The sequence below is a fragment of the Acanthopagrus latus genome, chromosome 17 (genome assembly GCF_904848185.1).
Source record: "Acanthopagrus latus isolate v.2019 chromosome 17, fAcaLat1.1, whole genome shotgun sequence".
Lineage (NCBI taxonomy): Eukaryota > Metazoa > Chordata > Actinopteri > Spariformes > Sparidae > Acanthopagrus > Acanthopagrus latus.
This window is the reverse complement of record NC_051055.1, coordinates 7732755-7746551: the sequence shown is the minus strand read 5'-3', so window position 1 is coordinate 7746551 and position 13797 is coordinate 7732755. Positions and strand designations below refer to the sequence as shown.

The 13797-nt window shown below is 41.0% G+C and overlaps 1 protein-coding gene and 1 long non-coding RNA gene across 3 annotated transcripts in view; one reads left to right on the top strand and one right to left on the bottom strand.

The window, feature by feature from the left end:
- The window catches only part of bckdhb (branched chain keto acid dehydrogenase E1 subunit beta), a 53620-nt gene extending 41074 nt beyond the window's left edge, over positions 1 to 12546 (top strand). Inside the window, exons 10-11 of one of the 2 annotated variants that reach the window (XM_037074793.1) lie at positions 9619 to 9770; positions 12072 to 12546. In XM_037074793.1, coding sequence (XP_036930688.1) covers positions 9619 to 9759 — 141 coding nt within the window. In that variant the 3' untranslated portion in view covers positions 9760 to 9770; positions 12072 to 12546. Of the gene's footprint in view, positions 1 to 9618; positions 9771 to 10374; positions 10511 to 12071 lie in introns of those variants that run through there. The other variant, XM_037074791.1, reaches the window with a different exon arrangement.
- Positions 493 to 2552, bottom strand: LOC119006269. The gene is made up of 3 exons (XR_005070732.1): positions 2339 to 2552; positions 1709 to 1758; positions 493 to 1175 (listed from the first exon to the last, which is right to left on the bottom strand). It is a non-coding gene; the product is annotated as an uncharacterized LOC119006269 (long non-coding RNA).
- Positions 12547 to 13797: the final 1251 nt, after the last annotated feature.

The window sequence follows — 13797 nt, the reverse complement described above, 5'->3', positions numbered from 1 at the left end:
ACCGTAGACAAATGTGAAATGTACTGCAGGTGGATAAATGTTTTGATTTTGCAAAGTTTATGTATGGAACAACTTTTATTTTGTAGACTGCTGTAGTTTGATTATTGGAAGGACTTCCTGAATAAAATTTCAGACCATTGTATTCCAAGTATGAAAAATGATAGGATAGACAAACCCCATTAATATTTGATTTTTGGTTTGATTTGCAGTAGCAATACATTTTATGACGGCACTAAAGCTGAGATTCTTTCTCATTAATATGGTTCTTTCAACACTGTTGCTTTCCCTGACTCCATTCATAGGCAGACATTTGCTGTGTTGAAAACTTGTTGACATGCAGACAAAAGAAATAGCTATTTTAAATTGCATTATTTAATATTGTCAACAATGTCCTATAAAAAGTGTTGTCACTGGCATGCAACATTTCTGTGAATCCCAACTTTTTCTGCAAAGTAAGAAACCTTGCTAAAAGCCCCTAAACAAAAGGGAGTTAAAACTAAGCAAAAACAGCCAACAGATCAAATGAATTCTTGAGGAGTAATTAGTTTCTTATACGGAGCAGCTTCAGTCTCAACAGTTGTGTTGAGATTGTTGATACAGTGGGTCTAACTACCCATATAAAGTTTACGAAATATTGCTTGTTACTGGCAATACCAAAGGCCTGGACACTGTAAGCAAGACATGCCAGAGACATAGACGTGTGATGCATGAGTAAATGAGAAGTTATCCCCTTCCCATCCTACTAATCACATCTATTTGTGTGTGGTGAGATAATTATCTTCGGTATGTGGGGTGAAGCTCTTAGCAGTGAGTACCACTCTGCACTCAGTGAACAATTTGTGTTTCAACAACGACAACTCTCCCATTTGTACCCATCTCCTCAAAGGTCAGCAGGCTAATTGTACGCACGACGCTGTGTGTGTTACCTGGAGCTGGTCTCTTAATGTGCATGAACTCAGAGCTTGAAGCAGTATAAACCAATTGATCCTCTGCTCGTTTACTGTCGGTCAGATGTTGCTCTCTTCCCCTGTCCGGGAGGGCTTAAATGGTCAGTGAGTCATCCCCCTCATTTCCATGTTTCCACATTGTGTACGGGTGATGTAAGTTGTTGGTGTGTTCACTGATTGCATTGATCTGTAGCTTTCATGTGGCCTCAGGCTATTTGGATACACTCGCTGGAAAGAAAACCATAAACTTGTTGATAGTTTTTTTTAAAGGGATGCGGCTTGATCTATGGGTCCACATTACACTTCATTATATTACAGATCAAAGAGATAGGGATGTGCTTGTTATGGCTTCTCAAAATTAAAAAAGAATGATGGCCAACAGCACCCCTTCAACCAATTCTCTTAGTGAGTGAAGATTCATATTAAACTTTAAATAGTTTGGTATATAATAAGCATATGGACGGACAGTGGAGAAGTGGATTTGGCTGCTTGAGTAGTTTGAGGGGATTTCGTGGCTGTTTGGATTGTTTTTCCTCCACCATGAAACTGGGTCATCGTTGGAATCCATTGTAACCGCTGGGACTTCACACTGACTACAGTTGTCACTGTCTGCAAAGGACCAAGCTAAATCAAAGATTTAAAAACATCTTTCAGTTCCACCGGGGGTGAGTGGTTGATACCCAAAGAGATGAGACTTTGGGTGGAGCTTTGTTTTAACTCTTTCCAGATAGCAGAGTGAGGTTGCAATTTCAATGACTCACCAGAAAATCACTGGGATGTGGTGTGGGCTGCTCTTCAGGGTTGCATGTTTCTGGAGAAAAAGGGAATCATCAGTTTCTCACCCAGGAGAATATCACGGTCAGGATTTTCTTTCACCGTTCTGACGGAACATGTATTGAATCTTTTGTCTTGATACGGAGATGGGGGCAATATAGAATATGATTGTGACCAATGGTCAATATCAGAAAATATCCAGCAAACCCACAGTTCTAAACCAAAATATTCATTAAGATTGCATAGGACAAAGAAAAGCAAATCCTTGTAATGGAGAATATCTATTGAACTCATTAATTTAAAAGTTACTTAACTGGCAACAGTTTTGATAGTTGTTTGTTGGTAGACTAATTGTTTCAGGCCTAGAATTGACACCTTTTTAACATGGTCTCAAGAAAGCAGAACATTCAGAGCTTTATTAGTGTTTTCTTTAGTTTTGTGTGGTAGGCTTCGATTCAGTTACTGTAAGACTTTTTTCAGGGTTGAGATGTATCAGTTTAAAAAGAAGTCAATGTGAATAGAGCAGATTTGAATGTGGGGGAACGTTTTTAAAAACTCATTCAAATAAAGAATAATTTGATAAATCTTGTGCCACCCTTGACTTTTCCCGAAGGCACCTGCTTTTGGAACCTCTGGTGCGTCACTTTAGGTCAAGTCATGAACGCCTGGTTTGATGCAGCTTGTGTTGCTAACTCTAAGAACAAACAAAACAAAATGGCAATTATAAGTTGATTGTGCAGTCTTAATCGGCTTTGATCATGGGACGGGATGCTGGTAAAAGTACAGCTGTTAGCATGGAGATTCTGAGTCATAGGTTCTCATCAACTACAATTGAAACTCTAGTTTCAGGATGTTGGAGTCAGATTAATACAAATCCACAGCAGTGTGGATTGTAACGGTCCTTATTTGTACCATACATCCTTGTTAACTAGTGCAACCATCCAGGCTCTAAGACAAGGGACAAACAGATGAACTGTCAGTTTAGCTGTCATAGTCTTGGTATTGGGTGCACTTTCATTGCAGCTGGAGGTGATGGCTTCAGATACAACCCATCAACTGCAGCCCAATCCATGAAAAATCCATTTATGGTTTTGATTTTCTCTGTTGATGAAAGAACAGAAGAGAGTTTGGTGAGACCTGGCAAGTTTCCTTTGTCAAGCTTTGGCTTCTGCCTTAGTGATTTAATAATGTGTCATTGGCTGGCCTTTTTTCAAGTGTAAGGCTGCTAGGAAAGAGCAGGGTAGAATAAGATGTGGCTGAAGACAATGCTTCATGGACCTCAAGGATGCACAGAGAGAAATGGTGAGTCACACTCCTTCCTTCAAGTCTCCAAACAATGACCAACTTGACTGTAGTGGATTCACATTCCATAAAGTACACACTTTAGCTGACAATTCGGTTTTGGAGACAATTTTTTCCATTCGTTGTGAACAAAATAATGAAATGCTGTAGAACTGTGACCGTAGTGTTTTACAGAAAGCCTTGGCTGCTTAGAACAATGAAAAAAGTACAGATACTGCAGGTACTCAGTGTACAGTACAATGTTGAATATGGTAGTTTTGTAACTAAAGTTGCCTTAACTACAGTTTTTTGCACACAACCACATAATCACACTGCATTGAATAATATAGCTCTGTAACTCAGGGGGCCTCAGCGTTGTCTGTGGGGCCCCTGGATTGGCTGGTTACAGTTCACTGGTACACTTTTCAATATTTGTGTATAATTTAAACCAACATCCAATGCAGCACGTCCCACTGAGTCGTGGTACTGATCTAGGACATGTTTCAGAACTACCGACTCCATTCTGGCCAAGTTGGTGTTAGCTTAAGATAAAGACTTGCATGTTTTCTGCCATAAATGACTTCTGAATCAGAATCAGACTGCAGGTTGCCTGTCAGGCTTGTCTAAATGAGAAGCAGAGTAGGTTCAAGGCCTCGAGCATCATGCTGTTAAAGTCCTTCTCCACCGGGGATACACTAAACTGCCTTCAAAGGACCACATATGTATACAAGGACTCCTTTAAAAGACTGTAGAATTCGATACAGGTACCACCACCTTGGGAAAGGGAGTTATGGAGGTTATATAATGGTGGTCTGCTTCTGCTTGTTCCCACCAGTTGCTCAGTAGCCTCAAGTCTGATTGACTCATTAGCCATGTCTCACCTTCATATAACTGCAGGGTGTTGTGTAGTCACCTCAAGATTAAAATTGCAAATGTAAGTCGATGACATTTTATCTGTTGAGTTCAGTTTCACTCAAATTCTTTTGACATACTGAATGTCTAAGATAGAGAAATGCATGTTCTGCAAAAAATGACCTTGAGACACATCTGAATGTGAAATAGCACTTGATTCTAACGGCACTGAAAAGATGATTGACTGGATGAGAATTGGATAGACAGCTTTATTAATCCTAAAATTGTGATCCTCAAGATGAACAGGAAATTAAATCAATTAGCCTTGCTGCCACACAAGATGTTCCCCGTTGTTACACTGAGGTTGGGTATACACGGTTTGCAATACTTGGCCACCAAACAACCATTCTTTGACATTTAAATAATAAAAAAAAGTTTTAAAAATAATCAATACTTCGGTAGAAGTCGGTAGAACAATTACAATCTGCCACAGGTGTCTATCCCGTGCAGCAGTGGGACCAGCACAGAATAGCCGGAGACACATTTAAATTGTAACATGAAGACAGTTGACGGACAAGATGATGGCAGAGGATTTGTTGTCAAAAGCAAAACCTCCTATCCAGCAATATTTAGGAATAAAACCCAGTGCCAATAGGGAACTTAATTAGGGAAAAGGAGTTGGCTACCTATGAAGTTGTTGGTGAAGCTGCGCTGCATCCAACTGCCTGTGCCATTACACCTTAAGCAGTTTAAAACTACTCCCTGATCTGCTGTCAACAAAATGTCAAATGGCCGTTGTTTTGCTCTGTAGATGCAATTTTGATTAAAGATAGTGGCGCTAACTGAACACAGCATTTCCTGTGATTAACCTGCTTAAAAACAAAAATCAGCTCAGTTGTCACCAGATAAATGTTTTTTTTTAATGTGAAGCTGCAGCTGTTGGAAATGTTTGATTTCTTTTAGTAGTAAATTAATGACCTGAGAATGAAACTCATCTTTCTTCAGAATGAGAGTAAGCGTATATTACATCATTTTAATCATCCACTTGCATTACCTCTGTTTCTTTCTCCTGTTTTCTGCCTCCCAGCAACGCTATCTGCTTTTAACAGTATGTTTTATAAAGTAAGCCAAAAGACACACCTCGCGTTTTGTCCATAATTTCATTGGTATATCAGAAGGTGAGCGGCTTGTGGAGGAAGCTTGATGTTAATTGTGCAGCCAATCAAAATTAACAACAACAGAAAGACATTGCAACAACTAGGTGTACTTACAAGTCTGTACAAGACAACAGTGAAGGTAGACCTTCATTAAATTGGAGGAGTCGCATCGCACTTACTCTAAGATTCCACAGTTTGCATGTGCGTTGCGTTCTGACTCTGGTAGAGCTTTGATATGTCATACGTCGTCTGGCAACCCCCACCAGCTGCGTTTTGAGCCCAGTGTGCTGCAGCACTGCCGGACAGCTGAAGTTGTGAGACTGAGGAGTTCCCGCGATAAGTACATAATCAGGCGTGACCGCAGTTATAGGTATGTGCTATAAAAACAACTACACAAAGTGTTCCAACGGAAGGATTAGAAGTAGTGCTGATATTTGTCCTGTATGTATGTATTTATTTATTGTGCTGGTGATAACACAGAGTGATTTATGTTGAAAATGAACTGGATGCTCTGTTGTTGTTTCGGTGCGTGGCCTCCTGTCTGCTCTGTGCTGAATTCGGCTGAATCGCTGTGTTGTGCTGCAGCAAAAACGGAAGCCCTGCATATCTGCTCCAGCAGGGTCTGGAGTGCCGGAGTACAAAGTATAAAATGGTAAAATGGTTCATAGGGTGTAAGTGATGAGTGCAGTTTGATCTTAACATCGTTTAGAGACGTTTGAAAACATGTTGAAGAATTAAAACTTGTTTCAATCTGTTCTCAGTTGAAATCAAGCTGGTTTGGAGGCCTGGTGTTTTCTTTCTTAGCTGATATGGCAAGTGTTATTGGCACTTTCCCACCCCTGTCTGACTACAACCTCCAATCTGTGGGTGTTTCTGACAAACTGATTCTTGTGTGACAGGAGACACTATCATCTGCGACTCAAAGCCCCTGCTGCGATGTATTTTCGGAATCCTGTGCCACTGCAGGATGCAGGCGTTTTGGCACTCCCAGTTTGACATATTTTCATTCTGACATTTAAGGATATTACATATAATGATGCACTTCTCGAAAGATAAACACTGATTAGAATGAAATCTGAGTTGTGTGGCCATTTTCTGTCCAGCTGTGGTGGCAGGCAGGCAGACTGCTGTACTTTTTCTCCCACTTCCAGTAAATGTATTTAGAGGAGATTACAGATGTGATCCAGACAAAAGCGCAAACTCCCTGGTACCGTCTGACTGGTTGTCTGTAGTTGGGCAGAGAATAGATCTTGAGGTTGTAATCTCGATGGACAGGGATAATCACATTGTCACTTTCACAAATACACTGAGATGAAAAGAAAGCAAGACACCGTTGGGCATCATTTGGGGTCACTGGAAGGAAGTTTTTCCTCTTTGTTTCCTGCAGAAATTTTCACCATCACCATCATACTGTCACATGTATACCGTAAAGTATAAAAGTCAATCCTGCACTGAAGCAAACTTTTAGAGACACTGTGATCACGTCTTGATCTGTGAGTGTAATGCCCGGGCCTTTCAACTGCCTGTCAATTCAAGAGGCTGACAACCATATCCAGCTTTGCTCCAGGCTTCATCTATTCAAGTACACTCCTGTCCAACTTGAACATTCCCAAGTTTGTATGTTTCCAGTAGATGAGACTAAACTTTTCCCAAGAAAGCACCAGTTACCTTGTTAAGTTAGGTGCCAGGTACGCCATGCATTAATGATGTTTAAATGACTGTTACAACAAGCCTGACTTTGTGTGAATACTCCATCTGTTAATCACTATCCAATGCTGACGATCAAGACCCAAAGAAACCTATGATGTAGTCTTAGTGTAGCTTGCTGGAGGCAGGACCACAGAACATGCCAGCAGTCCACGGCATACTGTAGCACAACTCTTCAGTCAAACCCCCGTGTTTTCAAAGAATGAACTTTTCACAATCCAGATTTTCTCTGCCCACATACACATTTTTTTAATTAGCAACTGACTTTGAGGGAGCTTCATAGACCCTAAGGCCATTGCCATTTGTCAGCACATGAATGCAATCTGCTTAAGGCAAACTCAAGGAGAAGAAAATGGATAAAGGCAAGATTTGACTTTCACATCATCAGTGGTACAGTGTCTGTTGTCAGGATGTGCCACAGCCTGTTGGAGAGAATCTCTCTCTCTCCAGTTGTTCTGAATAGCAGTAAAGAGGAAAGGAGGGTTTGTTGAACTAGTTGTCTCCATTCAGTGTACATTCATTAAAGCTAATCACAGTTAATTATGTGGGTGGAGCAGACTGCAAGCGCGTGGGGGAACGGAGTCAAGCTGCCAGTCAGATAACAGTGCCAGCAGCGTAGAGCAACTGTTTTTTTTGTTTTTTTTTTTTTTTTAAACAGTTTTTTTGGGTCTCATTCTCTCTGGCACCAAAATAAAAGACCTCACGACTACTGGGCTTGCCTCTATTCACTGGCTTTTTGTGGCTTTTTATTTGGCCGATATTAACCTTGTTTAAAGGTCCATTATGTCTGAAAAGGGGCAACAATTTGAGCACCCTGTTATGGTGGTCTGATATTTTGGCACTGCTAAAGACATGGTGCTGCTGATGGCCATGTTGGTAAATCTTTGTCCACTACTTCTGTAACCTGGCAAGGGCGGGCACTTTCAAAAGATGAATTGGCATGCGATTGGAAGAACCATCTGTCTACACCCCCCCCCCCCCCAAACAGGCAAACTTCAACTAATCTGAAGCCCCATTCCCACTGCCATTTCATGGTGGATATCTTTTGCCGCTATTCTGCCGCTGGGGGGTCAGTTTCGTTCAGCCCTCCTCTCCGCCAGTGTAGGTAGTAATGGAGGCGAAACAAAGTTTGTGTTAAAGGTTAGGTGGGCAGTGCTGGACAAGGGTGTGATGGTCTGATGGCATTTACATTCACATTTCTTTAGTTCACACTGTGAACACCATCAGACCGACACGCGCCTGCTCCCTGCTGCCGGCTTATCCAGTCACACAGGCACCAGTTTGCCCCTGTTGTGCCTCTGGTACTACAGGAGGCGCGTCCGAGCCGCAGCGAAACATCACCCCCACCACATCTGAAACCTTCACACAGAGGAGGGCAGTGTGAATGGGGCTACTATCTCTGACAATAGAAAGAAATCACCAAATTTAATGAGGAAAAGTCACATGTGGTGCCCTCCAGACGGTGACTTCATTGAAATCCCTCCCAGAAAACGGTATCCCTTTCCATGAGTGAGAGCCAGGCTGGGTCCTCCTTTTACTGATGCCGATAATATGATGTAATGTTGTCCAAAAAACTTTCCACAATGCGTGATTGGTCTGGATCTCAATTACAACACTTAATAATAGTATCCATATGAATATAAACAGTTGGCAAATACATGTGTAGATTAACAGATAGATATTGTCGGAAACTTCTCTAAAAACTCTAAAACTGGGCATCGTGACAATCTGTACCAAGTTTCATGAAAATCCAGAGAATGAATCCCAATAACTGTGTTGATTCTGACTTTATGTCTAGTGCCACCAAAAGTTCACATTTTTCACTTCATAGTGAAACAACTCAACATCTATTGAAAGGATTACTATGGTAAATGTGGACTTGACTAATGATAGCATGCTAGCACACAAACTAAGATGGTGTGTATGGCAAACATTATACCTACTAAACATCAGCATTTTAGGATTGTCATTGAGAGCATGTTAGCATGCTGACATTCCCATTTAGCTCACAGCACTACTGTGCCTAAGCACAGCCTCACAGTCTTGCTGTGCTGCATTTTTACAGGCTGTGAAAGCACCAAAGTACAAAAGGCTCCTCATCAAGTCTAACATTCCCCCTGGACGCTGCCAGAGGTTTTATAAGAAATGAAAAACATAGTGTGAAACATGCAAGTCCTGCCCTGCCAAACGCCAAACTGCTTCATGGCAGCCAGTTGGCGCGTTGGTAATGTGTGATTACGTGGATGGTGATGCTGTCGGTGTCACAAAAAAAACGAGTCAAAATCCATTTTGTGCCTGCACAAAGACCGGGCTGTTGCGACTTCCTCAGAGTCGACGAGGGGTGCTTTTGTTTTGGGTGCTTGAGTTGTTTGCAGGTCCATTTAATCTGAAAGAGGGTACTTCAGGTCTGTTTCTGCAAATCTGTGTGCACGCGTCCAAGTGTGTTCATTTAACTCCTCAGGGGGTTTGTCCCATTTCGAGTGTTTTGGCCAACTTCATTCTGCTTTGTCTCCATGGGAAGAGGTCATAAGCCAATATAGAGACACAAGTCACTGCTTGTTTTGCACTCAAATTGCCTGAACACTGGCCTGCACTGATGACCCTGAATGAACCATTTGGGCTTTTAGCATATAAGTCATAGTTGGCAGTAAAAATAGAATTGATTTGTCAAGTGTGATCTGTTTTGAAGAAACAGTTTTGTACTTGTTTCGTGCTGACACAGCAGCCAACGTGAAGCTGTCTCTGTTGTTATAGAAGTATGAAACATTTGAGGATGAGGGCCTTTCGCAGTCCAAACATGTTGGCGTGGCTTCCCGGTCCAGTGAATGATGTTTGAGAACTGACAGCATTCAACCTGTAATGACTGTTTGTCCTTTGCTGTGTTTTTTTCATCCTTACAGGAGCAGTGCTTCCTCAACCTGGAGGCTCCCATCAGTAGGGTCTGTGGTTATGACACCCCCTTCCCTCACATCTTTGAACCCTTCTACATCCCAGACAAGTGGAAGTGCTTTGATGCAATCAAGAGGATGATCAACTACTGAGCCCCTGTCAGGTAAGAAAGGTCTGACGGCTTCCCAAACACTTAATGTATATTAAGGCCTGTCGACAATTCCCCTGTAATCTGCATTATATATTCCAGTAATGTAGGTGTGAAGACATGAAAAATATAACCTGTCATCAGTAGGGAGACAATTTTGTGTTTTCTTTTCCCACAGACTCTGTGACTTGAGTTTAATGGAACCCTCCATCAGAAGACGTAGAGTTTAATCTTATCCACATATCACAGGCTAATACACACTCCAGGCAAAAGTGTTATCTAGAAGATAATGCACTTTTGCACTTGGATATAGACTATGTATATGCTTTAAAAGAATTAGCTGACAGTGACTTTCCGTTTGGCCACCTGCAATGAATGATATAATAATGATTAATTTAACGATTTTGCAATATGTTGTCCAGGAGCCAACACTGGGGGTTTTAGTACAACAATAAAGGCTTTATATAAGATAGTAAATTCAAATGTAATTCTAAAAATTAAGCAAAATAACACAAAATGAATTTATACTGTTGCTGCACTTATGAGTACATATTTAAACCACCATCATGTCATAATTGAGTCCATCTCGGTTACAAACTTCAGCCACTTTTCTCTGCAGCAACTTTCCCCCTGGGAGTAGGAAACTCTGAAGGAACTGCAGGGACCTCCGGATGGACTAGCAAAGATCAATATCATCATTGTTGTGTAGTTGCAGCCATTGCTTTTCAATAAAGCTGAACAACAACAACAACAGACTGAAATAATTTTGTGGTTCCTTTTTAAAAGTAGATTCTTAGACTCCAAGTTCACAGTGGAAATGAGGCTATTACTCAAATTTTGATTTAACATGAACCTACCTATCTAACATACCTCTCCATCTTAGTTATGCATAACATAAATTCAGTTCAGCTAGCTTGCCATCTAAATGCAGATTGGAATTAATATTGGCTAGATATTTTGCTGAGGTCTGACTGGAGTGTGACTGGGAAACGAGTCAAGCCAAGGATCTGGAGCTGTTGTGTTTTTCTTTCTGGTTTGTTTCTGTCTTCTGTGACAGTAAACCGTCAGCAGGAAAAAAGCAAAGTACGATCACATTTCGAAATAGGTTTGTCTGGTAAATGACAAAAATGGTTTGTTTGCAACCCCCCCATCAGTTCTTCACAGTGACAAAATGGGGGGTGTGTTTATGTTTACATGCTTCTCCTACACTAAAGCCTCTGAATGTGAAGCCTGAATGTTCAGAGGATTCCACAGCATCTGTTTTGGGTGGATTCACACCTGCATTTAGAGCTGCCGACTTGTAATCAGACCACCCAAGACTGATTTTAGTGCCAAGTGTTAACAGGGCCGACATGTCATGGCTATGCCCCGTCAGGTCGCGTAACCTCATACTGTTATCTCACTCTGGAGGCTTGTTATTGTCTTTCAGTGGGTGCAGAGCCGTTGAATAATCCTTTGAGAGGGGACAGTGAGTATTTCAGACTCTTCTGAAATCTCTTTTAAATTTGTCAATTCAGGCGAAACTTTATTTGTAAAACACATTTCATACGCATGGCAAGGGAACGTGCTCTAGTGAAGTGACAGTGCATTTGTAGAGGGACAAGTGCAGTGAATAAATATGCATATCAACAGGTGTTGATGGTTAAGAGACCTCTGCTTGTGGACCAGAGAGTTCTTTTGTATTTAATTAGCAGGTCTCTTATATAATGAGGTGCAAGGCTTTGTAAGTCGTGAGCAGAATCTTAAAATCAAATCAGATCATCAATCATCAAACTCTAGTTTTGAAAGCGGGTGTCAGTGCAGAGATCTAAGAGCAGGTGTGATGTGTTCCAACTTTTTAGTTCCGGTGACAAAGTATGCAGCCATATTTTGAATTCCTTGAATTTGGGTGGGCCTGGAATGCACCATTACAGTAGTCTAATCTTTGTTATGAATGCATGGATTAATATCTGCGAGTGTGAATTTGATGGAAGGCCTTTTAGTTTTTTAGAGAAAGCTGATCTTGTGAAATGATTGATGGGGTTTTAGAATTTAGATAACCATCTATGATTACACCCAGATTTCTGGCCTCACTTTGTCTCAACAGAGACAGAGAGCTGAGCTGAGCTGCAGTTTTCTGCCTCTGAGCCTTTGCACCAAAGATCGCTTTGTAAGTGTCGTCTTGAGCTATGGCCGTTAAGATGTTGGCATGGATTAATAAAATGCGAGCAGTCAATAATAAAATACATAAAACACTATCTCCATCCAGCTCCTCTTTTCCTCCTCATCTGCCATCCACTGTGGAAGTTGACTTATTGAACCTCTCTCCTCTTCCAGAGCCAACTTCTGGTCGCCCTGAGCTCCACACTCGCTCCTTTTCCTCTCCATTCATCCAATCAGTGGAGAGCAGCCAGGAAAAGACACTTTGTTGACCATCCAATCAGGAAGCAGTATCCAGATGGGCTCCATGTCCCTGTGTCCTCCAGCTAAAAGACTGTTACAGTACCTCTGGATCAGGGAAATTCGCTCTGTTGCAAGGGGAAACTAACTTCATCTGGTCTCTGTGGTGAAAATCAACTTTAAAATCAACATAACGCACATAATTTCATTTCCTCTGAGGTAAGAGGTGGATACTGTGGGAATTATTTAGTTGAATTTGTGACTGTCTGCCTTTCTGTGCTGTTACATTTGATTGAAAGTGTTCAGCTCTGCTCTAATCTTTATTTAGTTTGACATGAACTGGCCCGTATTGTACTAATATAATGGACCTTTGGTTTTTAAGGAAAATAAACTAGAATTGGTGAAAACTTTATGTTTGGTGATTTGCATTACTTTGAATTTGTTTGTAATTTACTGTGTTATTTTGACAGCAAAAAGCTACCCAGGGGGTTACATCTGGTCATGGGATCAAGAGAAATGTATACTAGGCTGGCAGAGTCTGCATATTTTGATAAATCTTCTGATGAAGTCTGGGAATTTTACAGTTCCAAGACAAATTTTACAACTTGTTGAACACATTTATTATGTTCACTTTTTATTTCTTTTAGGCCAAACAGAAGAAGAACTTATCTCCGTTGCAAAAGCACTTTGATTTAAAGATGTTAAATCATACAATTGCGGAAAAAAACTAGAATTTTACATCATGGCCACTGTATGAACTTGTCCTATTGAAAAGTTTTAAAACCTTTCCATTTTATCAGTGCTTCCATCAGAAAACTGTCGTCCCTTGTTAAACTTCGTGTCCATTTCTTGCCATCTAAAATTTGGATATGGGGAGACATGGAATCAATCTGGGCCACTGTTGGAGCCCCGTCTCCTTTTACTGCACGTTTCTGAGAATAATGAATCCTAGGTAAACTATTACCTAAATGATAATGAAAACTGCCTGTCAGGAGTTGGAGATCTGCCCAGGTTTCCATTCCATTCCATTAGGAGACACTGGCGAGAAACGATGGCATCCATAACTGTTCCACCACTCTGATAGCTTGTGTGTGCAGGGAAAACCAAGAGTAAAAGTGTAAAGCTTGCTAACCTCATGTGGCTGCAGTGTTCCTCACACTGGCAGAATTGGATGGAGTTGGTAAACACTGAAATACATGAGTTACTCATCTTGCATAGTGGGTTCAGAATTTTGGCTGATCATCAACTTGACAGAGTTCCTCTGGGGAGCATGAACAGTGTCAAGCAAACAATATAGAAGTATAAAGTCATAATCTTTCTGTAATCTTGGATTCTGTTATAAATCACGTACAAGCATATATTTATGATGGGCCCATCAGGGTTTATCCTCTGGGTCCATGAATGTCCACACATTTTAACCAAAGAAGGGTGAATGTATCATTTGTACCACTTGAGGGCAGCAACTCAAGCTGTCAACACAACATTCTTGAGAGATATTATCACTTTACATGGCAAATGTTAGAAAACTGTTGCCTTAATACAGATCCAGCACATACAAAACAACATTAGCATTTGTTTGAACTTTGTGTGACACTTTCAGTTCAGTATTCAGTTTTAACTCTTCTTCCATCCTAATGCCTGAGGGAAATGGTTGGCTCCTTCA